The 27,283-nt window shown below is 37.4% G+C and overlaps 2 protein-coding genes across 5 annotated transcripts in view; one reads left to right on the top strand and one right to left on the bottom strand.

Moving 5' to 3' along the window:
* The window catches only part of FOCAD (focadhesin), a 362,553-nt gene extending 337,728 nt beyond the window's left edge, over window positions 1-24,825 (bottom strand). For both annotated transcript variants that reach the window (XR_012472869.1, XM_074208785.1), the window contains exons 1-4: window positions 24,786-24,825; window positions 6,420-6,508; window positions 3,442-3,516; window positions 314-468 (exon numbers count right to left, since the gene is read on the bottom strand). Coding sequence is in view for 1 of the 2 variants with exons in the window: in XM_074208785.1 (XP_074064886.1) it covers window positions 314-468; window positions 3,442-3,516; window positions 6,420-6,476 (287 nt within the window). In the remaining variant the exon portion in view is untranslated. The remainder of the gene's footprint in view (window positions 1-313; window positions 469-3,441; window positions 3,517-6,419; window positions 6,509-24,785) is intronic.
* The window catches only part of MLLT3 (MLLT3 super elongation complex subunit), a 363,248-nt gene continuing 351,473 nt past the window's right edge, over window positions 15,509-27,283 (top strand). Inside the window, exons 1-2 of one of the 3 annotated variants that reach the window (XM_074208795.1) lie at window positions 15,509-15,598; window positions 16,153-16,230. Coding sequence is in view for 1 of the 3 variants with exons in the window: in XM_074208790.1 (XP_074064891.1) it covers window positions 25,148-25,150 (3 nt within the window). In the remaining 2 variants the exon portion in view is untranslated. Of the gene's footprint in view, window positions 15,599-16,152; window positions 16,231-22,424; window positions 22,503-25,061; window positions 25,151-27,283 lie in introns of those variants that run through there. The other 2 variants (XM_074208796.1, XM_074208790.1) reach the window with 2 other exon arrangements.

Here is a 27,283-nt window from a genome sequence, read left to right as displayed (position 1 = left end):
TCAATCCCTTTTTTGAGTGACTGACTCCTCTCATGATTTCATGTATATTTTTTGTTCAAAAAAAATTTTCTCATAGCTCTCACAATTAGAAAATTTAGCCCAAATTCCCTCTCCATTGATCACAAATTCCAAAACCAAGTAGCAAATTAATGAAGTTCTACTGAAAAAGATATCATATTTACATATCTGTTAGCAAGGGGAAAGGGGAGAGGAAGAAACATTCAATATAGGTTCAGATTTAATATGAACCAGTGTCTTTTTCTTGAATAATTACAATATGGAGCTTAAGGGATCAGTTATAGAGAAAGAATACCTGGTTGAAGGAATGAGGTTGAGTATCCCATTAAGAACATAGGTGAACTCAGCATGATTCTGTACAACAAGTGCTACCAGACCCTCACAGCAGGCAGTTCGAATCACAACATTGTCACTGCAACACTTCTCCCACAAGAGATTCAAAGCAGGAGTCTGAAATCCAAAAAACATTTCCAAGTGATGTTTGATGAACAGCCTATATGCAGTTTCTATCCAGATGCATGTGCAAGCTCTATACCATCTTGCCTCACTTATTAGAAAGAAAGTTCCTTGAGGCTAAGCTCTGGTTTCATTTTTGGAACTCCAGCATTAGCACAGTCGGAGTTTAATAAATGCTTACCAACTATGACTACCCAAAGGCAATAATATTGTTCCATCAACAGCAAAACATTTTTCTAAGAGTAAGGAGATTCATATTCATCAAGCAGGACTCTCTCATCTGCCTCAAATTTAATTATACCAACCTCACCAATTTTGTCTCCCAGTGAATGCCCAGTACACCCAGAGGCTTCCCACTCTTGTTTCATTTTATTGCTGTTCTACTGTATAGAATGTCATCCCCCTCATCTCTTCCATGATCCCATTCCAGCTGTCTCAATTACTCTTCCCATTAGATCTGGGTGAAATGAAGCCTTCCCTCTTGAACAGAGCTAGAAGTCATTTCTTTTCCTCTGTACTAGAACATTTTGAACATTTCTCTACCACTTATTTTAATATATATACATATATGAATTTGTGTATACATATATATGTACATTCACATACATACATATATATAAATATAAAGTATATAATATATAAATTATGCAATGTAGGAGACCTTTCTAAAGTATAAGTTCCATGAGAATATAAACCAGATCTACCAGAATAGCAAGCACAACATATTCACTTTTTTTTGTTTGTTTTTTGCAAGGCAATGGTGTTAAGTGACTTGTCCTAGGTCATACAGCTAGGTAATTATTAAGTATCTGAGGCTGGATTTGAACTCAGGTCCTCCTGACTCCAGGGCCGGTGCTCTATCCACTGTACCACCTAGCTACCATATTTTTTTATAACTTTTTTTTGGTAGCACGATATATTCATAAGAATAGGGATAAGAACTAACCTGTGATTTCATTGATTCTGGGATCTTTTGAATGAGTAAACTTTCTGCTAATGCAAGTTGGCACCTTCTCTGCAATGTATATAGTCTTAAAGATTTGTCTAAGTACTGCGAGATCAAATGATCCACTCAAGAGTCACAAAACCAGAATGTATCAAGGGTAGGACTTACACCCAAGTCTTTCTGGTTTAGAAGCTAGCTCTCTCTCTCAATATTCTACACCAATGTTAGTCAAACTTTTTTGTCTCAGGATCACTTCACATGCTTAAAAATTATTGATAACTTCCCCAAAGAGCTTTTATTTACGTGAGTTATGTCTATTAATATTTACCACATAAGAAAATAAATTTGATAAAATTTTTAAATATATATTTATCAATTCATTTAAACATAATAAACACATGTTAAAATGTTTTTAAACACATTTTCTGAAATAAATTAGTGGTAAGTGAATGCTTTACATATTTCTTCATTTTTTTTCATATTTGGCTTAAGACAGGCAAATGCTAATTCTGTTTCTGAATTCAACCTATTGCAATGTGTTATTTTCGTTAAAGTATATGAAGAAAAAGAGCCTCACAGAGAGAGAGATAGCTGGGAAATGTGGGAGAATTTAAATAGGAAAAAAATGTCTTAGATTTTTTTTAATAATGGTTCTGGCCTTGAGAGCCCCCTGAAAAGGTCTTGGGGACTCTCAGTGTCTATGGAAGACACTATGAGAAATGCAGTGCTCAGAAGTGTGCTGGAGACAGCTCATAATGACTTTCAAGAGCCTACTGTTAAATTTCCAGTGTGAGTATTTACATCTCAGAAATAGATATACACTAGATATCAGGGCTTAATATATTCTTGTGCTGATGATCTAATCTCAGAAAAGTGATGGAGAAAATGCTAAAAATTCAGATTACACTTTAGGAAATTGTCACACACATCCTCCCCCCCAAAAAAAGTCAATTTTTTAAGCATTTGGCAATACCACCTTGGCTAAATTGTAGCAGATTACATATGGAAGGCAGCCAATAAATATTTGTTGGATGAAATTCCTTGAAATTAATGATACAAATTCAGAAAGATAGACTGGGGCTATATGTGTAGCCTAGGCTCATAAAATGAAACCTGTTGGCCCTCTCAGAGATCAAATTCATAATGCCAGCATCATAAACAGAGCTAATAAGGCAGGCTAATGAGTCACAAACAATGCCAGTTAGGCTTACACCCAGCTCTGAAAAAGCAAAGTATTATCCCAGAACAGAAAAGAACAGCAGATTGAGAGGATTAATACTACTAGTATTTTCTGGTTCCCAAGGTTAGAACTTAATATTTTGTAAAGTACTGCTATTCTTCCACCTCTTTCTTAGATATCATCAGGAGAATTGAAAGTTACTGCACAATACTACCCTTAAGTATCTAAATTCTAAGTGAAATGGTCTATTAACTGCTCCCCAAACTCTCTATTTCGTCTCCTGACTTTATATCTTTTTCAGAGACTGTCCTCCATCCCGGAAATGCAATGTTTCTTTTTCCTTAACAACACCCTCCAGTCACCTCTATCTCCATCCCTTAAAGTCCCTAGCTTCTTCCTTAAATGCTCAATTGGTGGACCACCTCTGATGGTAAGCCTTTCTTGACACCCTTCCCTTAAAATAATCCTATTTATACTTAGCTATTTATATGCTTTATTCATCACCATCACCACCTCTTCCCTCTGAGTCAAATCAAAGTTCTGTGAGGGCAGTTTTGTATAATCCCTAAACCTAGCATGTAACAAGCACTTAATAAATGATTTTTGGATTATATTTTCTGAGGCAAACCTCCACAGAGATTTTCCATTAGCACCGTCATCCTATCAATTTTTGAGCATGGTCATACTCATGGCCCTACCGTCCCAAAACAAAAGCTGAAGAACTCCAAGCAATGAGCTAATCTTTACTGAATCACATTTACCACACCATAAACAGCAAGGGACATAGCAGAACCTTAGAGACCAATAAAAGAATTTAAATACAAATTAAAAGTTCACAGACCTGGTTTGTAGATTGGTTGATCTTTTCCGACAAACTATTTTCCTTCAGTACTGCAGCAATAAGATGACCTACAGCCTAGAAAACAAATGAATGAATCTATTTAACAGTTTCTTTCCAAGTGTCCTTACCTCAAAGATATCAATAGGTATAGTGGAGAACTGAACACAGAATCAAATTTCAAATGGCACTTGACATGTTGAAGACCAGTTTTATGTTTATAAACAAGTCTTTATCTTTATAAACTAGTAATTTAACCTCTCTGAACTTCAGTCTCTTTAACTATAAAATGGGCATAATACTTTCCACAGTACCCACCTCACTGTATTGCTGTGAGGTTTAATCATCTAATCAATGTAAAGCAAAAGTACTTGTATTATCATTAGGGTTACAAAGAACACTGTAAAAATTGATCCATCTTGTTGCCAAATATGTTCTCCCTTAAGATTCACTAAAAGTTGTCATGATATAGTACTGTTTTACGCCTTTTCATTTTATTCTGTCCTTGCTAAACTGTCCGTAAATGTTATCAGTTCTTTATTATCTTTAGTCAATATATACTTGAATTGGAAAGTCAATTTATTACAATAAAGACTGTGCCTATCATCCTGCAAGATACCATGATAATTATTGGGGAGACAAAGGTGAAAAATCACACATCTCTTCAAAAATAGAATCTATTTGGGAGGAAGGAGGATAGGAAAAGGCATCTATGATAATTATGATAAAAGGCAGAATTTGATAAGTGAAAAGAAGTCCAGATAAAACATTATGAGAAATATGTAAAAGGATTACTATCAAGAGGGACGGGGAGGTGTTGAGAAGAAAGGGAGGGACAGACTTGTTAAACACTTACCATGAACTAGGTGCTGTGATCCAAAGGACAGTATCTATCCTAAAGGATCTTATATGCTAATGAGGAAAGAAGGGAGCTGGAAAGTAGAGGGTAGGATAGGAGAGAATAGGAGGAGAGTGAGGAGTAGCATGCAGAATGAAGTAAGCATGGCCTGGGTCCTCGTGAAATAGTGATCTGGACCAGGGAACTATGAATCAGAAAGGAAGGGTAGAAGGATAGCATCATCTCAACTACATCAGCAAAGTAGAGGAGCACAGAACATGAGCAAATAACAATGAAAGACAAAATAAATAAAAAAGAATAAAAGCTTTACAGTTGTACTATTACCAAAATAGTAAAAAAGTATATGAACAGCAGCAAAATAATACAAAGCAAAAAAAACAAGAAATAATCTAGTCAACCAATCTGAGACAAAACATTACTTAATTGCAATAAGAAATGGACCCATAAAGTTTTTCTCTCCTTATATTTTTGATTCCTTTTCAAGAAATCTGGCTTTGGGGCGGCTAGGTGGTGCAGTGGATAGAGCACCAGCCCTGGAGTCAGGAGTACCTGAGTTCAAATCCAGCCTCAGATACTTAATAATTACTTAGCTGTGTGGCCTTGGGCAAGCCACTTAACTTTAAAAAAAAAAAGAAGAAGAAGAAGAAGCCTGCTGGCTCCTAAGTAGAAACAAAGATATGGGTCAATGAAAAGGATCTAGGTACTATTTAGATTACTATAAGAGGAGTTGGACCTACACAGGCCTTAAAGATTTTTTTATACTTCTTTCACGTTTAATTATTTTAAATATATTCATTCACTTATGGTAACTAAAAACAAAAATCTTTAGAAAAATCTGAAAAGGACTGTGTGTTTATTATAGAGGCAGTAGAGTAGGGAGATGTGTAGTTGCATCTCTATCAGAAAGAACTCCAATTTAGCATTATTATACATGAATAACCTATATTAGACTGCTTTCTGTCAGAGGAACAGGAGAGGGAAGGGGGAGAAATGTGAAACTCAAAACCTTACAAAAAAAAATGATTGTTGAAAACTTTCTTTGCATGTAATTGGAAAAGTAAATAAATAAAATATTTAGAAACAAAAAACTCCAGTGACAGAACAAGTAGTGTCAATGTGCCAATGGAATGAAACCTCCTATTAACAAAAGTATGGCAAAGGGTACTGACCCAGGACCAACAAAAGACAACACATGATTGCAAAAGCATCATTTTGAAAATTAATTCTTTTTGTAAAATACCACAAACGTATAATATAAGACATTAAGAAAAATCTGAACTCAGACCTGGGTATATCACTGAAGCTGCTTTTTTTTTTAAAAAAAAAGAAAAAGTCACCAATAAATAGTTAACTTTCTTATTATTTATGAAGGATGGAAATGTGAAAAAATGCTTATTTCAAGAAGCTAATCATAAATTAATTAAGGTTCTGATGTGCTAAGAAGGGAATTGGGATGTAATATGAAAATTCAAGGAAATTTTAAGATAATTATAATAAGACATTAAGATAATATAAAATAGTATATTTCTAATGGATCATCTCAGGACTTTTGGTTTTGCCTTTTTATTATTTTTTTAAGGAAATGTTTATACACAAGGCAACATTTAAAATTCAAAAGTATTAATACTATGAAGAAATTTACAAGTTGTAACAACATTACATGATCAACTAAGATAGACTTAGTTCTTCTCAATAGTTTAGTGATCAATTCTAAAAAACTTGTGATGGAAAATGCCATCCACATCCAGAAAAAAAAACTGAAATCTGAATGCAGACTAAAGCATACATTTTTCACTTTTAAAACTTGCTTCACAGTTATTTTTTTCTTTCTCGGGGCTTTTTCCCCCTTTAGTTCTGATTCTTCTTTCACAACATATGACTAATATGGAAATATATTAAATATGAATTGTATAATTTATGTGTTAACCTATTATATCACATTACTCACTGCTGCAGGAAGAGAAGAAGTAAAGGAGGGAGGTAGAAAAATGTGGAATTCTAAATGTTACAAAAACATGAATGTTGAAAACTATCTTTGCATGTAAATTGAAAAAATAAAATAAAAAACATTTATTAAAAAAAAGAAAGAAAGAAATTTACAGGTTGCAACAAGATAAATTACCTGTGATTGGATAAGGGAATTAGGAAATTCAAATCTTTTCCTTATATCCTCTGACATTTTTGCTTATTGTACAATATAGAAAAAAGAACCTGCAAAAGATAAGAGAAAACTTATTAATAGTAAAAATAGAATTCAAAGCAAATTAATTCAAAGCTCACAACCCCACATTAATAAAGCAATTCGTTCAGAAGACACATAAACTCTTGAAAAAAATGCATGTTAGAGTGTCTGAATGGCACAATAGAACTGAATGCCTCATCTTATTAACCTCTTAATTATTCTAGTGCTGTGATTAATGAATTGCAGTAATTCTATGATACTAAATAATATTAAAAGAGAAACACTGAAATCAAAAGGAACAACATATAAAAAAAGACCCAATAAAATATAAAAGACAAAAACTTTTAAATTTCCACAAAAAGTAGATAAGGTAGAAGCATCTGATTTTCCTTTTCAAGTTGACTGAATCCTCAAATTCCAGTCTGATTTTCCCACTTTGATAATTAACAGTGTTCCCAAGACAAAATAAATCTAATAATAACAAAAATGTGAAAAAACAAATATACAATCTTCAAAGTTTCTACAGCATGTGCAAAGTTATACACACACACACACACACACACACACACTCATGCTCACAGTCACACACACAACCCCCCTCTGAAAAAAAGGAAGGAAACAAGTGCCACTGTGCTAAAAAAGCAAGAGGAATAAGAGCCTACATTTATAAAGCACCTACTATGGGCCAGGCAATGTGCTAAAAACTTTACAAACAGTATGTCATCTGATCTTCACAATAAACCTAGGAAGTGGGTGTTATCACCATTTGACCATTAGGGAAACTGAGTTGGAGATTAGTCACTTAGAAGAGTCTGAGGCTAGATTTCCCACCAGTATCCCTCCAGTATCCCTCTTTTTCAGGTGAGCTCTAGGTGCTCCAAGTTTCCATATTCATTTAATCTTACCTCTAAAAGGAAACAGAAAGCTTAACTATTCAGTAGAGACTCTAACATGCATTAGGGAAAGAGTACCCACAGTTATGGATGAGTAGATAAGTTCAGCAACAAAAGAAGCAGAGAGCAGAATGGATTAGAAACCAGAATCCAACAATATGATGTTTACAAGAGTCACTCTTAAAACACACACACTGGAATACTTCAGCTGAAGTAGCAATCATGATCTCAAACAAAGCAAAAGTAAAAATAGACAATTCAAAGAAATAACCAGGGAAACTACATTGTGATAAAAGAAATCATAGACAATGAAGTAATAATTAAAGTTTTTACAGCAAGTCTCTCTTAATAAAGACCTTTTTATCTCAAGAATATAAGGGAACTGAGGTAAATTGATAAAAAGAAAAGGATCTTTCATGTACAAAAATATTTATAGTAACTCCTTTTACACAGGCAAGGATTTGGAAATCGAGGGAATGCCCATCAATTGGGGAATGGTTGAACACATTGTGATGAATTTTGCTATAAGAAATAATGAGGGGGGAGGCTAGGTGGTGCAGTGGATAGAGCACCAGCTCTGGAGTCAGGAGTACCTGGGTTCAAATCTGGCCTCAGACACTTAATAATTAACTAGCTGTGTGGCCTTGAGCAAGCCACTTAACCCCATTGCCTTGTGAAATGAAACAAAACGAAACGAAACGAAATGAAACGAAACAAAGAAATAATGAGGATAATTTAGGAAAAGCAACAGAAGACCTATATGAACTGATACAAAGGGAAATGAACAGAATCAAGAGACTACTATGCACAGTAACAGCACTATTGTAATGGTCAACTATGAAAGACTTAGCTACTCTGATTAATACAATGATTCAAGATAATTACAAAGGACTCAAGATGAAAAATGCTATCTAACTCCACAGAGAGAACTGATAAACTCTGAGTGCAAACTGAAGTATAGTTTTCTCTCCTGGGTTTGCTTTTTTTTTGTAATATGGAACTATGTTTTACATGATTTCGCATGTATAATACCATCTGTCTTTTCAGCTGGGTGAGTTTGAAGGGAATTAGAAGGGAGAGTTTGAAACAACTTTTTTTAACTAACATTAAAAAATATCCTATCTTTAAGAGGAAAAAGACAAGAAATAAGCAGGTCTATTATTTTCTAGTGACTAAATTAACTAAAATTCAATTACTAATAAATATCTTCTTAAGTAGTTTAAACACTCCTAATCTCTGTTTTATTTCACATTTTACTCTAATACACAATTTTTCATTTTGGTGAAATTATAAAAAATGTGCCTTTCAAAAATTCAAATTTAGATTGCATATTGCTCCTACATAATATTTAGCTGGGAGCAGTAGGAATGTGGTGGAAGAAAGATAAAAATGAGACTTAATTATTTTGTTATATTATGATTTGCTTGGTTTTTAATATTCAACTGGCAGCTCTTATGACAGCTACCCTCCTAATGTACTATATCATATCCAAGAACACCAAATATTCTGTATTACCTTTCTATGTTTTCTATGTAAAGAGCATTTTTTTTTACCCTGACCAGTCATAACAGAGATAATTATACATCTTCCTCAAAGGAAAAAGAATAGTTTGCAAACTTCAGGTCAGTGTACTTGACTTCAATTTCTATAAAAATTATATAACATATTACAAAAGAAATAACTTGTGAACATCTAGAAAAGAAAGCTAATAGTCAAACAGAGATGGCATGATTTCATTGAGTATAAAATTGACTTGCATTTTTGACAGGGTTATTAAGTTAGTAAATCAGAGGAGTGTTGGAGATACAATCTGGCTACATTTTAGCCACATACTTGATAGCATTTCACATATCCAATAGTATTTCTGAGAAAAAGATGGAAGTATGTGGGCAGCATAGAATCACCTGAACTGGTTGAATAGTCATACTCTAAAATTGATGTTTCAATGTCAAATGGGAAAGAGGTCACTAGTAGGGTGACTAGAGTGTTCCAAGGATTTATGCTTGGCTCATGTAATGTTTTTACAATTGGATTCAGCCATAAAGGGCAAATTAGTTTTGGAGTTGACACAAGTTGAGAGGACAGTTAACACACTGAATAACAACTCCTCTATCATAAATAACAGGTCTTAATAAGAAAGGAAAGCTTCACATATGAGTCTAATGACAGAATGTACATGTATAGCTTGGTGCAATTCAAACAAATTAAATTCAAAAATTTATCATAAAACTTACTATGTACAAGGCACAATTCAAAGAGGCTAGTCGCCAAGGGTGATGACTTTTCTACCAAAGCAACTCTAGAACACTAATAGTCTGGGGCAGCTGGGTGGTGCAGTAGATAAAGCACTGGCCCTGAGTTCAAGTCCAGCCTCGGACACTTGACAGTTATTAGCTGCTCACCTGCAAAAACAAACCAACAAGACACTCCTTGCTTTCCCCTTCCCCCTCCCAACTTCCAGGGAACTCAGCAGAATTAGTAAATCATGAGACATAGTGCACACAATGCTAGACCCAGAGTTTGGTAGATTAGGATTACAATTCAAGTTCCAATTCAGGCATTTATTATCCATGTGATCAGAGGCAATTCAGCTACTCTGTCTGAACTACCATTCATTCTGAGTTCATTCATCTATGACAAGGGGATTACAGTGTCAAATAAGAGTACATATGGAAAACGCTTTGCAACAAGCTAAGAAAGAGAGAAGAGGCTATCATCTGCAACAGTGGAAGAATGGACTACCCACCATGATAAAATCACCAATCTCTGAATATAAATAACATTTCCCTAGAAAATTACTTACAAAGTGCTTTCAAACACATTATTTCAGAGGATTTTCACTGTACAGTTCTTGTCTGTCATTATCAAAAACAACCAAAATGTTAGTGTCACTGTTAAGAGACAAGTTACAATGTGTCTGACTATGGCTGATCAGACCAATACAAGCTCAGAATGCACTACCAAAAGTAGGGCACAAAAAGGGCATGTGAACACCTAGGATGATTTCCCCAAACTTATACTCCATTCTGTCTTGCTCATAGAGCACAGTACCCTCATTGATCATGAAAATTTGTGGAAAATTATGCCAAAATTTGGTTGTCTGGAGAAGTTCATCAATATTGAATATGTTTCCTGACAGCAAGCATGCCCAGGTTCTGGACAGTGGAAGATGTTCTCGAGATTTCCCAGTGGAGTAAAACAAGGATGTATCTTTGCTCCCATATTTGTTAGCATGATGTTTTCAATCATGTTATCAAACACCTTCACTGAGGATGAACATGGCCTCAAGGTCAGCTACCGCACTGTCGGCAAATTCAACTTGAAAAGCTACAAGCCAAGACTAAAGTGGAGGGAGCGTTGGTGCATGATCTTCTGTTTGGAGATGACTGTGCAGCCTCTGAAGCTGAGATGCAACAATGTATGGGTCAATTCTCTGCCGCTTGTGTTAAATTTGATCTAACGATTAACACCAAGAAAACACAGGTGGCTCCATCAGCCAGCACCACTCCATTCATAGGTGGAACCACTGATTACAGCAAATGGAAAAGTTTTGAGAACTGTGGACTGGTTCACTTACCATGGCAGTGGCCTTTCCAGGGAAGTACACATTGACAATGAGATGGACACATGCACTGCCAGAACTAGTTCAGTATTTGGGAGGATCCGAAAGTAAGGTGGGAAAGAAAAGATATTAAACTATCAAACCAAAGGTCTATAGAGCCATTGTGCTCACCTCATTGCTATATGCCTGTGAAGCCTGGACAGCCTACCAATGCCATGTCAGCAAACTGAATCACTTCCATTTAAATTGCCTTAGGAAGGTTCTGAAGATCACCTGGCAGGAGAAGATACCAGACACTGAGGTCCTTCTCGAGCTAAACTGCCAGGCATTCCAACACTACAGAATGCAACTACGGTGGGCTGGATATGGTTTGAGAATGCCAGACGTACACTTGCCCAAAAAACTATTTTATGGAGAACTCATACAGGGCAAGTGCTCACAAGGGGGGTCAGAAGAAGTGATATTGGGACACCCTGAAAGTCTCTCTGAAGAACTTTAGAATTGATTGTTCAGCATGGGAGACACACAGGACCACCCAGCATGGAGTGCCCTCATCAGTGAGGAAGGCAGAATTGAAGCAACTCAGAGGAAATGTGACATATGTAAGTTTAGAGTACCCATCCCAGGTGTTCACATGAACTATTTGTGCCCAAACTGTGGCAGAGCATTCTGAGCTCATACTACTCTCATCAGTCATAGTCAGACACACTATAAGGACAAAAAGCGAACCAATCTTGTTCTTTTCCTTTTAGGGTTTTTTTTTTTTTAGGTTTTTGTAAGGCAAAAGGCCTTTTGTCCAAGGCCACACAGCTAGGTAATTATCAAGTGTCTGAGGTCAGATTTGAACTAAGGTCCTCCTGACTCCTGGGGCTCTATTCATTGTGCCACCTTGCTGCCCCCAAACCAAATCAATCTTTAGAGAGACCTAGAAGCTGTCCCTATGTTGCTTTTTATATACAGTTTGCCCTGTGTGAGTTCTCTATAAAATATTCTTTTGGTAAGTGTATTTTTGGCATTCAAACAGCATGGAACTTTGAGAAGTGGGTGATGATGATGTTTGTTCTTCATTCTCAAAGACCAGAACATCAGGGAAGTGATGCCAAGACAAGTACATGAATTGTATTTACATGGGGGCGGGGGGTGAGGCTGTGCTAGGTCACTAGCATCAGAGCCATCTGGATCCAGTGACCAGATATGGATCAGGACAACTGGAAAGGGCTCTGGATAGAAGGCAATCAGGGTTAAGTGACTACAGTCACACAACTAGTAACAATCAAGTGTCTAGGGTCAGATCTGAACTCAGGTACTACCAACTTCAGAGCCAGCGCTCTATATACTGCACCACCCATCTGCTCCCGTGAAGTGGAAGCCAACATCTTAAATGAAGAAAACAAAACTCAGAGATGTTAGATGTCTAATATCACACAGCTACTCCTTTCTTTCAAGTACAGTATTCTTTACACTACATTATGCTGGGATCACTAGAGTTATGACAATAAGGCAATTTTTTTTAAAAAGGCAAAAGAGATTACTTTGAATTTCCATTTGTTCTTTAGATCTGTGTCCCTCCTAAAAAAAAAATAAGCCAAAGATTTTATCTTCATTCAGCATGTTGAACACTGCTGAGTCCCTCTCCAGACTCCCTTAACTTTCCCCGGGTGAGTGTTGAAGGGGCCAGAGACAAGGAAAACAAGTTCTCCCTTTCTACACCAAGGTCTCCGTTTATTTACCAAAATACAAGTTCTTAAATATTCTCTCCAGTCCCTAATCCACTTCCACTTCCACTTCTACTTCCACAGCACTTAGTAAAACAATGTTCTGGTGCTCAAGGGCACCAGGTGATGAAGATTTACAGTAATTCCCCCATACAACAGTCCCTAACTCTTCTCAAAGTTCATTCTATTTTTTTTAATTAAAGATTTTATTTATTTTGAGTTTTACAATTTTCCCCCAATCTTACTTTCCTCCTCCCACCCCCACCCCCACAGAAAGCAATTTGCCTGTCATCAACTATATACTCAGTCTCAAGTATGGGTATTTTTTTTAAACAGTGCTTTATGAACACAGTGTTTATTTTAGGATGTCATATTGCTTACATAGAATATGCTCTATCCACTGCTCCACCTAGCTGCTCCCCTCAAGGTAGTTCTAACATAACCATAAATCTGGGAACCCTGAAATAACTGGAAAGGGATCCTTAGGAAAATTACCAACTTGAAGAATAGTGATCCCCTGCACCCAGATCAACTGGTACTTGCAGCAAGCATCCTTGGAGAACTGTGACCAGGAAATATGAATCACCACATAACAAATAGACAATTTATTTGACACATAATCAGCGAATTGGGGAAACAAATAAAAGTAAGACAGTCCCTAGCCTCAAGAAGTTTATATTCTAATCAGGAAAATGTACATAAGGGAAGTTAGAAGAGATATGAGATTATGCACAGAAACATGGTTTGAAAATGAGAGCCACAAAATGGCACAGAGGTTCTGAGCAAGTTCACCTTCATAGGCTGTGGTGATTCTCTGGGCAGGTCAAGGTTCTAATAGAACCAGAGTTAAGAATAATGGCTGGAATGTAAATAGAACAGAGAAGTACTAAGTTTGCAACAAAAAAAAAAATATATTCCATTATGTTAATTTTCCCTCAAATCCCATTCTTCTTTCAAACTTCCACATTACTTTCAAAGGTGTTATCATTCGCTCAGTCAGCCAGGTTCACAACCATGGCTTATCATATTTGACTCCTCACTTTCCCTAAGTCCACACCACCCATGAGTAACCAAAATCCAACTGTTATGTTCACAACATTTCCCTTATGTGAATGTTCCTTTCTCACTACTTTACTTCAGTACCTTATCAACTGTCACCTATACTTCTGTAAGAGCCTTCTAATTGGTCTCTGCCTCAAATCTCTCCCCCTGCAATCTACTTTTCCCTCAGCTACCAAAGTCACTTTCTCAAAATGTAGGCCTAACTTCATTTTCAGAGGAGAAATTTGGAAAGAGTGTAAGATATAGTATCAGAAAGCTTTAAGGTAAAATTTCATGGTACCAAACAAATCATCCCTTAGAAATAAAAGTGAGAAAAATGCATACATCAGGAATATATATTCATCTTCTCTGTCTAGTCCTCTTTTTAAAAGGAAAAACACATTAAAAATCCTTAATTATAAGTGAAGGATTAAATAACAATGCCTCTATTTGGTATTCAAAGTCCTTCATAATGTGGCCCCCAAACTATCTTTTGAGACTTGTTTTGCGTTCCTCTTTTCAAATTAACCTTCTTATGGCTCCTAATCTCTCATTATAGCTATTATCTCTACTTTTGCAAGCCAGGGAACTGCAACTCTCTTCACCATCACTTCTTTGAATGGCTTCTTTTAGGACTCCTTTCAAGTACCACTTGCTACATGAAGCTAACAGCTCCAAAGCAATATAAATACTCTATACTTCCAACTAAACAGAACTTAATCCATAAACACCTTATTAACCTAAGCAATTTTTGTCCTTTTCTTCTCATAAATCTTATCCAGGATCTATCCAACAATGCCAAAGCTCTCCCTCTAAGTCAGGAAGTTTTTAAATTGGGGTTTATAACTTTGTTGGGTATGTGTATATTTGTACATATATGCATACAGACAGATACATATGCCATTATTCCTTTTTACAAACACAAAAATGGTAGTAGCTAGCTTATCTGCTTCCCCTCATCTACCCCAACTTGTTCTGGTGAACATAATAAACCCTAAGGAAAGCTCAGTGATGCCCATAATTCAAGGGATGGTACTTGACAAAATCCATACCTAACAATTTTTTATCATTGTTTGCTCCAGATGATTCTACTGATCACCTGCACACTTTTTTGTCAGCCAAATCAATTACCACAGGAACCCAAATCTTCATCCTCCATTATCTGTTTGAACTTAGGTAAATTTCCAAATTTGACTTAAGCCCCCAAGTTAGTCCCCATTTACTCACTTACACTTGCATAATGACTGCCTCTCCTTCTATTTTCCCATTTTCACAGCACCCAGGGACTTTCCAACCACCCACCGGGGGGGGGGGAGGGAGGGAGGAGGGTTGAGGAACCACTAGATTTGATATCAAAGGGCCTGACTCTGAATCCTAGCTCTATTAATTATTCTGTATATATGATCCTAAGTAAATTACTTCCTCTATGGATTTTAGTTTCTTCATTTGTAAACTGAGGAAATTGAACTAGATCTCTAAAGGCCTGTTTCAGTTCTAGTTCTATGATCCTAAGCACTTAAATCATTTGTTCCCTTCTCTGGACATCTTTTAAAAAAAAAAGAAAATCTTCCCAACAAGGGGCAGTTATCTTTTCTTTACCTCTCAGCCCATAGGGTCCATTCACAGGCCTGACACTCTCTAAGGAAAGAAACAGAAATCAAATGGCAAATAGTTTAGTAAATTATGACATATGAATATAATACTATTGTGCCATAAGAAATGACAAAATGAGTTTCACAGAAACCTGAGAAGACATATATGAACTGTTGAAGAAAGAAGTGAGCAGAAGAATTAAGAGAATATGTACAGTAAGTAAAGAAAAATAATTTGGAAAGACAAAATAATAATGACCAACAACTATTTCAGAGTACAAATGATGAAGAATGCTATCCACCTCTGGACAAAAAGGTAAAAGATTCAAGATGAAATGAGACATATTTTGGACATGGTCAATGTGGGAATTTGTTTTACTTAATTTTATATATATATATATATACTTGAAGGTTTTGTTTGTTTATTTTTCCCTAATAGGTGAGGGTGGAATGAAGAGAAAAATATTTTTACTTTTTTTTTTTAATTTCCAAAGGCAAAGCAGTATTCTTTCTAGGAATTGGACCATTTGTCTTCTAAAGAGATGACAAACATTCAAAGAAAATTAATCTGATGAAACATGGGCTCAAATGCCAGTTGTAACTTTGCGGCCATGACTTAAAAACTTATACCATCAGTTTTGACAGAGTTGTAGTGGGGGAGGTGCTTTTTAAATATTACAGGACTATAGAAATGCATCATTTAGGCAGAAAATGTTAAGTATTGCATCTCCTTAAAGGAGTGGAAGTACCACTCCTTAGATGGTCTATATCCTATAGAGATCACCGAAAAATGAAATGAGCCAAACCAGAACATTGTACACCCTAAAAGCAACGCTTGGTGATGAACAACTACAATGGTCTTGTTTACAGGAATGCAAGAAAACTATTAACTCTCTGAAGGAAAAAGCCGCTTCATTTTTGTCTCTACACCCAGTACCTTACAGTTCAGTAAGTATTGGTTGAATGGGATAGAGGAGAAATTGGAATAAAGCTCAGAGGTTATCTAGTCCCAAACATTCTCATTTTTAAGAACCAGAAAAATAAGTCCCAGAAAGATAAGTGACTTGACCAAGATCATGTATTTTGTATGCACCTATACATGTATGTGAAGTCAACTAGGTGGCTCAATGATAAGAGCATTGTGCCTGGAATCAGGAAGACCTGAGTTCAAATATGATCATAGATACTCACTAACCATATGACCCTGGCCAAATCATTTTGCCTTAATCCACTAGAGAAACAAGTAGCAAACCACTCCAGTATACTTGCCAGAAACTATATATATTATATGTGTGTGTATATATATATATGTATATGTGTGTATGAGTGATTTTGTTTCCTCCAAAAGAATTTAAACTCCTTGATGACAATCACTATTCACATTTCTCTCTAGATCCCAAGAGCCTAGCACTTAATAAATGCTTGCTGATTGTCATGGGGAAGGGCTCTGGTAGGTTGTCCAAGAATTTTGTCAAATGTCTTCCCACTGGCCTACTCTCTCCTCTCAAAAGAAGTATGTTGCACCAAAGACCCCTCTGTTCATTTACTCTTTTCTCCTTTCTTGCTGAAATCTATCCATTCAAGGGGGAGGCATCAATTTAAAAGTTTTTTCCATTGTAGGATCTTCCTTGGGCTGAAATCTCCTCTCTTACCCACCTCCTCCCAGATAAAAAAAGATGAAGGTCAGTTCCTTTTGGCCACTTTCAGCCTCTTCCCTCAGGGCAGAGGACTCAGGGAGGGCTCTAAGACAAAGCACTCGCCTACTCTTCAGGCTCCCTCCTCCAAGCCATACATCCATGTTTACCCATACTCACTTTCTTTGCTCTTGTGCCAATTTTTAACATGAACTAGCAAAGACTCAAGTTCTCAGACTCTCAAAACCTGCAACCATTCAGAAAATGCACAATTAACTGTCTACACGTATGCACATACAAGTTCCACGCACCAATCACAATGTACCTTTTTTTCATACTTCTGTACTTAGAATACTAAATACTAGAAGATGACTTCCAACCATCTCACTATCACATACATCAAGCACTCTATATATACAGTGAAATAGTAACTGCATGCTCCCCTTTCCAAACACCCCCAAAATAAAAAGGAAGATGTTCCATAAAGGACAACACCTGCATTTGTTGCCCATCGCAGCATATTACCACCACCTCAGTATTCTCATCTCCAGACTTAGGATCATTAGACAATGGAGAGAGAATAAGAAAGGATATCAGAGACCATCTAGTTCAGGGGTATTCAATCTTTTAGCTCTTCTACAAGACTGAACAAAAACCTGTCAAGGGCTGAATACAGAATTCACTGTCCATTGATGAATACAATGCAACTCACACTACCAATGAGCACAAGGAGCACAACAACAACAAAATGCAGCAAGGCTGCATTTTTTTTTTGGACATACCTCATATAATTCAATTTTATCATTTTATAGATAAAGAAACTGAGGTCTAAGGACTTCAAATGACTTGCCCTTGCATTTTTCCAAGAAACTAATCAACCTTCTCTTTCTATCTCCTCCAGCCCTTGACACAGTGAATGATAAATAATAAGAACTGAGTTCTGAGTGAATTATCACATCAACTTAAATCGATAACGCTTGCTGAAATTTTACTTAAAGCATTAGAACTGTAATCAAATCTTGTAAATAGAAAATTTTGGTAAAGGAGACACATCAATAAGGAAGGAAAAGAACTAAAACTAATTTATGTATTCAGCACTTAGTCATGTGTCCAATGGTTAGCAGAGGGGAACATATTGAGTCTCTCCCCTCTCAAATCCATTCTCTACTGGGCTGCCAAAGTGATATCACTTCCTCAATAAATTCCAATGGGTCCCTAATACTACTCCTCTGTTTAAGGATCTGAAGGCATTTGTAAGCTTTATGTGGTCTACTTTTGCAGCCTTCTCCTGAAGTCATACACTTTTCAGGCTCAACAGTTCAGTCAAAGTGCCCTCTCTATGCTGCTCACATGACAGTCCATCTATTCAGTTTTGCACAAGCTGTCTCCCATGCACTACTTCACCTCTCTACCTCCTGAAAGAACCAATAAGTAGTGATAAACACTTATGTGCTAAGTACTGTACTAAGTAGTGAGTATGAAAATAGAAGAAGCAAGACAGCCTGTGCTCTTAAAAAAAAAAAAAAAACAAAAACTTGCCAGACAAAGTTCAGTTTGGGGGCAGCAGTAAAGACCCAGGAGTTCTAAAGGTTCAGAGGGGGTAACACTGGGCAAAGGGTCTTAGGCTAAGTCAGTAGGTCAGATAACAGTGCAAGTCTGCAAAGCAGTAAGGTAGAGGAGATCGTAATACCTGGAGGAAGCAGCAGCAGAGGACTGGTAGTATTCTGAAACTCACCCAAAGGAAAAATGAAAAGGGCAAAAGCATCCTTGCTTCCCTCCTGGGAAGGGCAGACCTTAGGATGATGGTCCTTAAAATCCCCAGCTCCTTTCAAAGTTCAGCTCAAATAACCACCTACATACACAAAGACACACACACACACACAGCCCTGATAGTACCTCTTATTAAACAAATTGTAACATATGTACTATGTATGTATACATGTGTCTTCATTGGAAACAAGAACTGTTTCGTTTTAGTCTTTGCATCCCCATGCCTGGCACATTGATGCATAGTCAATGTTTACTGACTGATCAATAAAAATGAATAAAGTTATGAGTGTTTATCCTAGCTTAGATTCAGAATTCCCTCTGGACTAAAAAAAACATATGGGAGATATGGCTTCATAAATATTGAAACTAGTTTAGACTTTAAAAATTGCTATTTATTATTAAATAGTGAAGTTAATTACTAGCTTCAGATTTTGAGCCATAAAGGAGCTTAAAGATTATCTAAATCCAACATAATTTAACAAATAAGGAAACCAAGGTAAGGGAAGTGAAGAAATTTTTCTCAAAGTCAAAGGCAAATAGGCCAGTATTTAAAATCAGGGCTTCAGATTTCAGCTTCTGTCCTCTTTACATCATCATCTTCATCATCATCATCATCATTTGTTTTGCAAAATACTTTGACATGGTCATTTGATGTTCCTAACAATACTGGGAGCTAGGTGCCATCATTACTGTGATTTTACAGATAAAGACACTGAGGTTTAGAGAGATCAAGTGACTTGTTCAGCTAGAAAATGCTGAAAGAAGGATTTAAATTCAGTTCTTCCTAACTCCAAATCCAATGTTGTCCACTAAGCTGCCTACCATATAGGCTCAAATGTAGTATATAGTTTCCTCCCATTTTGCCTTATATGCTATTGCTGTCCTTAACAATCAAAGAAACCATGACATTAAATGAATGAAGGTATGACTTGCACAATGTTTATAACAGTGAGGAAAATTTTGTGCAAAGACGTCCTCGCCTGTGTTTTCCAGAACCAGTTTCATCCCCATGGTCTGATGTGAGAAAAAAACAGGGTTTCTGGTGATGGTCTGGATACTATAGAAATCCTTGGTTTTTTGGGATACATTCCCCTTCCATGTCGCTCCAGTAATACCAGGTAAAGCACCAGTGTGCAATTTCCTGGTGACAACATAATAGAGTTAACCTGGTCTCTTGATGGTCTAATTGTCAGTACCGAACATTTACAGTTTTTTGACAATTCGGGATAGCTGATCTGTCTTTCAATGTCACTTAGGTAATTGAACTTTTCTATTCATCTCTGCAACCTTACTCCCCAAAGACTTTGGTTTCCTGGAAGCTGCCCTGTGGGGGCAGCTAGATGGTGCAGTGAATAGAGCACTGGACCTGGAGTCAGGAGGACCTGGGTTCAAATCCGACTTATACACTTAATAATTACCTAGCTGTGTGACCTTGGGCAGGTCACTTCACCCTATTGTCTTGCCCCCAAAAAAAACAAAAATGAGGTGGAAGCTGCCCTGAGAACCATGGGAATAACACCACTGGATCACTAGTGGGCATCATTTATGATTGGAACCATGACAGTTTTTTGATCACCTTCAAACCTCCACCACAGCCTACTATTTGTTATTTTCAATATATACATATTTGCTCATTTTCCCTTTATAAAAGATTTTATTTTAGGGTTATGAGCTATACTTATGACAACAAATAATGATAGCAATGTCCTACTGTACAGAGAACTGGCAACTGGAACCAGGATGACCTGACATCAAGTGATAACTCTGACATCCTGTCCATGTAGTCTTGTATAAATTACTTAATCTCTGAGTATACAAGAACATGTATATATACATACATACATACATAAATATATGATGCTGTGAACACAATATAAGACTTAAAAGATGAAAGGTGATTGTTTAAGTCTAGATTCCAAAACTTATTAGATATGTAACCCTGGAACTCATTTCTCCTGCCTTATCTTCAATTTCCTTAGCTGTAAAATGAGGATAACAAGTATAGTACCTAGCTTTTTAACAATAATCAATAAATAAATGAATGTTATAATTATACATACATGACAGTAACTATCCTTTAGGTTAACAGGGATGGAGCTCATGCTCAATTAAATAAGTTCAGGGCTTGTTTGGGTTTTTTTGTTTTTTTGTTTTTATGTTTTTGCAAGGCAAATGGGGTTGAGTGGCTTGCCCAAGGCCACACAGCTAGATCATTATTAAGTGTCTGAGACCGAATTTGAACCCAGGTACTCCTGACTCCAGGGCCGGTGCCTTATCCACTGCGCCACCTAGCCACCCCTGTTTGGTTTTTTAAGAAGTATTATTTTTCAGATGAATGACACAAAATGACATGAATTAGGTTCAGTGAAGTTAAGCTGATACTTTCTAGGACCTGCTTTTATTAACTGACAGGAATAGACATCATTAATTCAGATATTATTTTTATGCAAATATTCCTACATTTTTTAGCATCGTGTTCTTTTAAATAGGTTAAACATTCCTTTCAAGACTCTCTAATATTAATATCTTCTGCAAATGTTTTTATAATGTTGTATATAAACTTTTCAGATCTGTACCATGCTAAATTAAGTCAAAATCCAATGTTTTACTGTACCATAAACCTAAAGATTCAAAGAAATGTTTTAAAGGTATAGTATGGTGCAAAGCCAACCATCACATGAATTGAAAGTCCAGTAAATTTCACACCTCTTAGAAAAGGAAATATTAATGGGATGAAAGAGTTTTACACAGTAGCTAAAATCATCATCTTATTTTATTTCTTTTTGTTAACTGAACCAAACTTCCTTGTCATAAAGATTTCTTAGAACTAGGACAGATTAGCAATCTTATTACTATATTTTTTGGTTGAAGAAATAATATTTTTAATTTTCTCTGATTTTTTTTTACCCTAAAAAATATTATTCCAGGGCAGTTAGGTGGAGCAGTGGATAGAGGACTGGCCCCTGAGTCAAGAGGGCCTAAGTTCAAATCCAGTCTCAGATACTTAATAATAAATGCCTAGCTGTGTGACCTTGGGCAAGTCACTCTTAACCCCATTGCCTTAAATAAATACAATTTTTAAAAAAATATTATTCCAAAAGAGATTCCATTTATACTTTCTAAACACTGAACTTCCCTAACTTGATTTTTTTGATGAGCTGTTCAAATTAACTCAACCATTCTGTGAGTCATATATTCTCAACCTGAGTCATAAAAAATTTCATGTCATAATCTAGTATTCCTTAGTTATGAGAAATGAACAACTCATTTATCAATTGTTAAACATTTTAACAAGTATTTAACAAGGGACTAATAGCATTCATCCAGCCTGGACATCTAGTCTTTATTAATATTTTAGAACACCCTGTAGACCATTCTTGAGGAAGTCAATCCAAGCAGTTTTAAAGCTGAGATGCTGAATGGTGAATTGGTGAACTAATTGGTGAATAAGTGCTAACTCACCTAAGCACTTCAGCTAATCAGTCCCTCATCTTTGTTTCACATAGATCCACCCTGCAACCTCAAAAGAACTCCAAAGACTAAAACCTCCTTCCGTAAACACTGTGCTCCCCTCTATATAGTGTTATGTAAGTTTGCTGAAAGCAAGAATGGTCTCACTTTTGAATTTGTATACCCAAGTGCTGGTAAAGAAGTAGGGGGTAAATAAATGCATTTCCATTTATTCATTCACAAATATAATAATAATTTTCAGAAATATTTAAAGTTTGGAGGAAGAAGAAAAAAAATTGTGACTGGATAATTACAGAAAATCTGAAAGTTGACACAACCCTGAACTCCTCAAGAGAAGCATCACAGGTATTTGTGGGGATTAGTAACCAACTAGTAAATATCCATCAAAGTAATGGTTTTAACCATTACCTACATATATACACACACACACACATACACACACACACACACACACACACATACACATACACACACAGAGACAGAGTGAATGATTAAGTTGACTAAACTTGCCTAATACACCATCACTAGTAAACGAGAGGGCAGGAACTATGAATTGAGAAGAATTCACAAGATTTCTGAACACTAATTTTAAAATTTATTATTGTTTGCTCAAAAATTACCTTATGACACATTTAAATAGCAATTCCCTAAAATAATATAGCAGTAACCCCAATCCTTGTGTCCAACAGAAAAATAAACAGCAACATATCAAAATATTTGAAAAACTGTCCATTAGATTTTCTGCATTGCGGATACTCAGTAATTTAAAAGAGAATGCATCTAACTTGCCAAGAAATACAGAATCACAAATTAAATGGGTTAAGAGAATTAAAGGGGCCATTAGACAGAATACATTGCAATTCTCTCATTTGGGCCTTGAACTTAGAGCCAGGAAGATAAAAGTTCAAAGGTGACCTCAAACCCTAAAAAGTTATGTGAATGGGGTGGCTAGGTGGTGAAGTGGATAGAGCACCAGCCCTGGAGTCAGGAGACCGTGAGTTCAAATTTGGCCTCAGACACTTAATAGTTACCCAGCTATGTGGCCTTGGGCATGTCACTTAACCCCACTGCCTTGCAAAAACTTAAAAAAAAAAAGTTGTGTGATGCTGGGCAAGTCTTTTAACCTCTACATGTTTCAGTTTCCTCACCTAACAACACCTAACTCCCAGGGTCCTTGTTGATAAAATGAGCTTATATTTGTAAAACATTTATCACATATTAGGCCTATGTTATATAGAAGAGAGGAGGAATAAGCAACTATTAAGTGCATGGCTGTACCTGGTTGGCACTATGCTACGTTTAATAAACTGCTTGAATTGACTTCCTCAAGAATGGTCTACAGGATGTTCTAAAATATTAATAAAGACAAGATGTCCAGGCTGTATGAATGCTATTAGTCCCTTGTTAAATACTTGTTAAAATGTTTAACAATTGATAAATGAGTTGTTCATTTCTCATAACTAAGGAATACTAGATTATGACATGCAATTTTTGAAAACAAAGCCAGTAACTTGAAGCCCAGAGAATTGGAGGGTCGTGGAGGGGTGCACAGGTGGCTAACAATAGTATCAACACTCCTAGTGTTGTGGGCCACTAAATGGCTCTCTTCCCACCGCGGCTACTATTTTTTTTTCTAGGTTTTTGCAAGGCAAACGGGGTGTCTGTGACCGGATTTGAACCCAGGTACTCCTGACTCCAGGGCCGGTGCTTTATCCACTGCGCCACCTAGCCGCCCCTCTACCGGGGCTACTTTTTAGGTGTTTCTGTTCTAACCAAGATTTCAAAACTTGAAAGCCCCAATTAAATGATGCTCCCAAGGCAGAGAGCTTTAAGGCGATGCATTAATCTAAGCTACCCTAGGAGTAGTCACTGGTTACTTCTTATTATTTTTTATTTTTGTAGGTTTTTGCAAAGCAATGGAGTTAAGTGGCTTGTCCAAGGCCACACGGCTAGGTCATTATTAAGTGTCTGGGACCGGATTTGAACCCAGGGACTCCTGATTCCAGGGCCGGTGCCGCCCCCACTGGTTGCTTCTAATGGCACAAGGGGGCAAAGGGAAAGGAGTATCAACATGCCATCCCTCGGGTGGCTCTGCAATCAAATTCATTAAATTCATTAAAAATGTGATTCTCCCCACACCATAGGAAAAAAAAAATCATGCTGATTCCTCCCCTCCCTCTTTCGGGGAACTGGTGCAAAGGGGCACGCGGCCAGCCGAGCAGGTTGCTGCACCAAGGCTGGGCCTCCCACCCAGAAGCCTTTGCAATGCCAAGGGCGCGGACTTGCTGGAAGACGCAAAGCTGCGCTTTGAGGCGCCCCTTCGGACCCGGGGAATCTATTTTTACCCCATTTGGGGCGCAAAGTCAGAGGTGGATGAGCGGCTGCCAGGCAGGCGAGGCCAAGCGGGGCGTCTGCAGGTCCCCGCGCGGGCCGCCCGGTTGGAAGTGCAAACGCCCAGCGCGGCCCCCCGGCGCCCAACCAGGGGGTCCAGAGGCAGGGGCGAGTCCGCCCCTCCTGCACCCCCACTCTCCCAACCCCCACCCCGCAACTCCGGGGACCGAGCGGGCACGTCCAAGGGCAGGAGGAGGCGGAGGAGGAGGGTGGACAGGCGCCGGTCGCTCCACTTACCTCCATCCGGCCCCATGCTCCCGGCCCAGTGCCGGGCCCGGCAGCGACGTGGCCCGCCCCCGCCGCCCTCCCCCCAGCCTCGTGGGCGGGGAAAACGCGAGGGGACCAATAGGGAGCGAGCGTCGGCCGGTGCCGCCACGCCCCCTCCCTCAGCGCCCCGCTCTCTCGCTCCTGCGCAGGGCCTCGGCTCTCTGCGCCCATGCCCGGCCGCGCATGCGCCCTGGGCGGAGGCGGGGACACTGAAGCCGGCAATGAATGTAGGCTTCTCCGCCTTTTAGCTTTAAGGGACATCCCCATGGGAAGCCCGGACCTTGCTGGGGACGGTGGCTCGGTGCTGGCTTTGCGAAAATGTGGAGAAGTTAATGGTATTTTGTGTTGCATTTTTAATTTATGATTCCAAACAAGCTGACTGGAAGTGTTCTTTGCGCCAGGGCATTTTTTTGCTTGTAGCTGCCCTAACATTCTTTACTTTTCATGGTAGAAGTACACTAACTAGAAGCAAACAGTTGTATGTCTTCTTAGAGATTTGTAGTAGTTTATATAAGCTGCTAGTTTGCCTTTATTTTCTTCAGAACTATCCTTTTGTTTTTATACAATGTCCTAAAAGTCAGAGTATCCTAAGACTTTTAGTAAACCCTATATATTTGCATCATATGTTCTATATTTCCATTATATATTCGTATGTAATATATTTGTATTATGTATTTGTATATTATGCATTATATATCTTAACTATAAGAACTCTCTGCAGCATTACCTTCTGCCCTAGAATACTCTTTCATTTCTAGGTTTCTATTTTTTTTTTAGGTTTTTTGCAAGGCAATGGGGTTAGGTGGCTTGCCCAAGGCCACACAGCTAGGCAATTATTAAATGTCTGACACCGGATTTGAACTCAGATCCTCCTGACTCCAGGGCCGGTGCTCTATCCACCGCACCACCTAGATGCCCCTTGCCCTTAATAAATTCTTGTTGAATTTCTCAAATAAAAATTTCTACTGAGACTTTTTATCTATTCGTTGTTAACCTTTTTAAATGTATTGATTTTTGTTTAGGCAGAAATGTTTTCATTTTATGCAATACTCTTGTTTAGTCAATTGTTCTTTATTCTTAGCAATGAAAGGTTATCTGCTCCTCTTCTAATCTGTTTTTTATGTAATGTTTTATATTTAGGTTGTTTATTTGGAGTTTATTGTGGTATATGATGTAAGTTGGGGTTGTAAGCCTATTTCTGCCAGACTGTCTTCCAATTTTGCCAACAGTTTTTGCAAAACATGAGTATTTACCCTAGCTTTTGACATCCTGGGGAATGATACCATGCTCAGTTGCTTCCTAGTCTAGTACAGCTAATCTCTTATAATGATAAGTTTTTCTTTTAATCCATATTAAATAGTTCTACTGTTTGTTTTATAATGTAGTACATAAAAAGCCTTTTCTTCTCATGATTTTCCATTATTACCCTGAGATGTTTGACCTTTTGTTGCTACAGATGAATTAGCATTTCTAATTCTAAAATAATTCTTTGGGAATGAGTTAATTAATATGGCAATATTGTCATTTTTATTATATAGTCATAGCCCAACCATGCACAGCTAATCTTTCTCTATTTAGTTCTTTATTTCTCTAAAAGAATATTTCATAAGCGTGTATGTCCTAGTATGTGAACAACCATATATTTTATATAGTCCAAAGTTATCTTGAATAAAATTTCCTTTTCTACATCTTCCTTTCCCCCCACCCTCTGGATTTTGTTGTCATTATGCATAAAGATTGATGACTTGGGATTTCTTTTCTATCCTGCTATTTTAGTGATTATTGTTTCTATTATTTCAGATGAATCTCTACATTTTCCAGGTGAGCCTATTTTTTCTTGAGCCAGCTGATGAAAGTTATGAAGAATAGAACTCTGGTTAGGAAAGTAGCCAGCCAGACTTTGAGAGACCAAGTCTAGGAGACAGAGAGTAGTTTAATCTATCTTTTTTTTTTTTTTAGGTTTTTGCAAAGCAGTGGGGTTAAGTGGCTTGCCCAAGGCCACACAGCCAAGTAATCATTAAGTGTCTGAGACAGGATTTGAACTCAGGTCCTCCTGACTCCAGGGCCAGTGTTCTATCCACCGCACCACCTAGCTGCTGCCGCCAATCTATCTTAAATATGCACCTAACACCTAGTAGTAAATACTCTCTAAATGTAAAATATGGGGTTTGTATTTCTACTGTGCAACTAAAAGTAGATTTCTTTCTTTTTAAAGGAAATCTTGCTGGGGAATGCAGTATTGAGAATTGAAAGCCATGTAAAAATAGACAAAATAGGGGCGACTAGGTGGTGCGGTGCATAGAGCACTGGCCCTGGAGTCAGGAGTACCTGAGTTCAAATCTGGCCTCAGACACTTAATGATTACCTAGTTGTGTGGCCTTGGGCAAGCCACTTAACCCCATTGCCTTGCAAAAACCTTAAAAAAAAATAGACAAAATAATTTTTAAAGTGAAGGTGGAGTTTAAGTT

Source organism: Macrotis lagotis, chromosome X (assembly GCF_037893015.1).
Source record: "Macrotis lagotis isolate mMagLag1 chromosome X, bilby.v1.9.chrom.fasta, whole genome shotgun sequence".
Taxonomy (NCBI): domain Eukaryota; kingdom Metazoa; phylum Chordata; class Mammalia; order Peramelemorphia; family Peramelidae; genus Macrotis; species Macrotis lagotis.
This window is presented reverse-complemented; position numbering and strand designations above follow the sequence as displayed.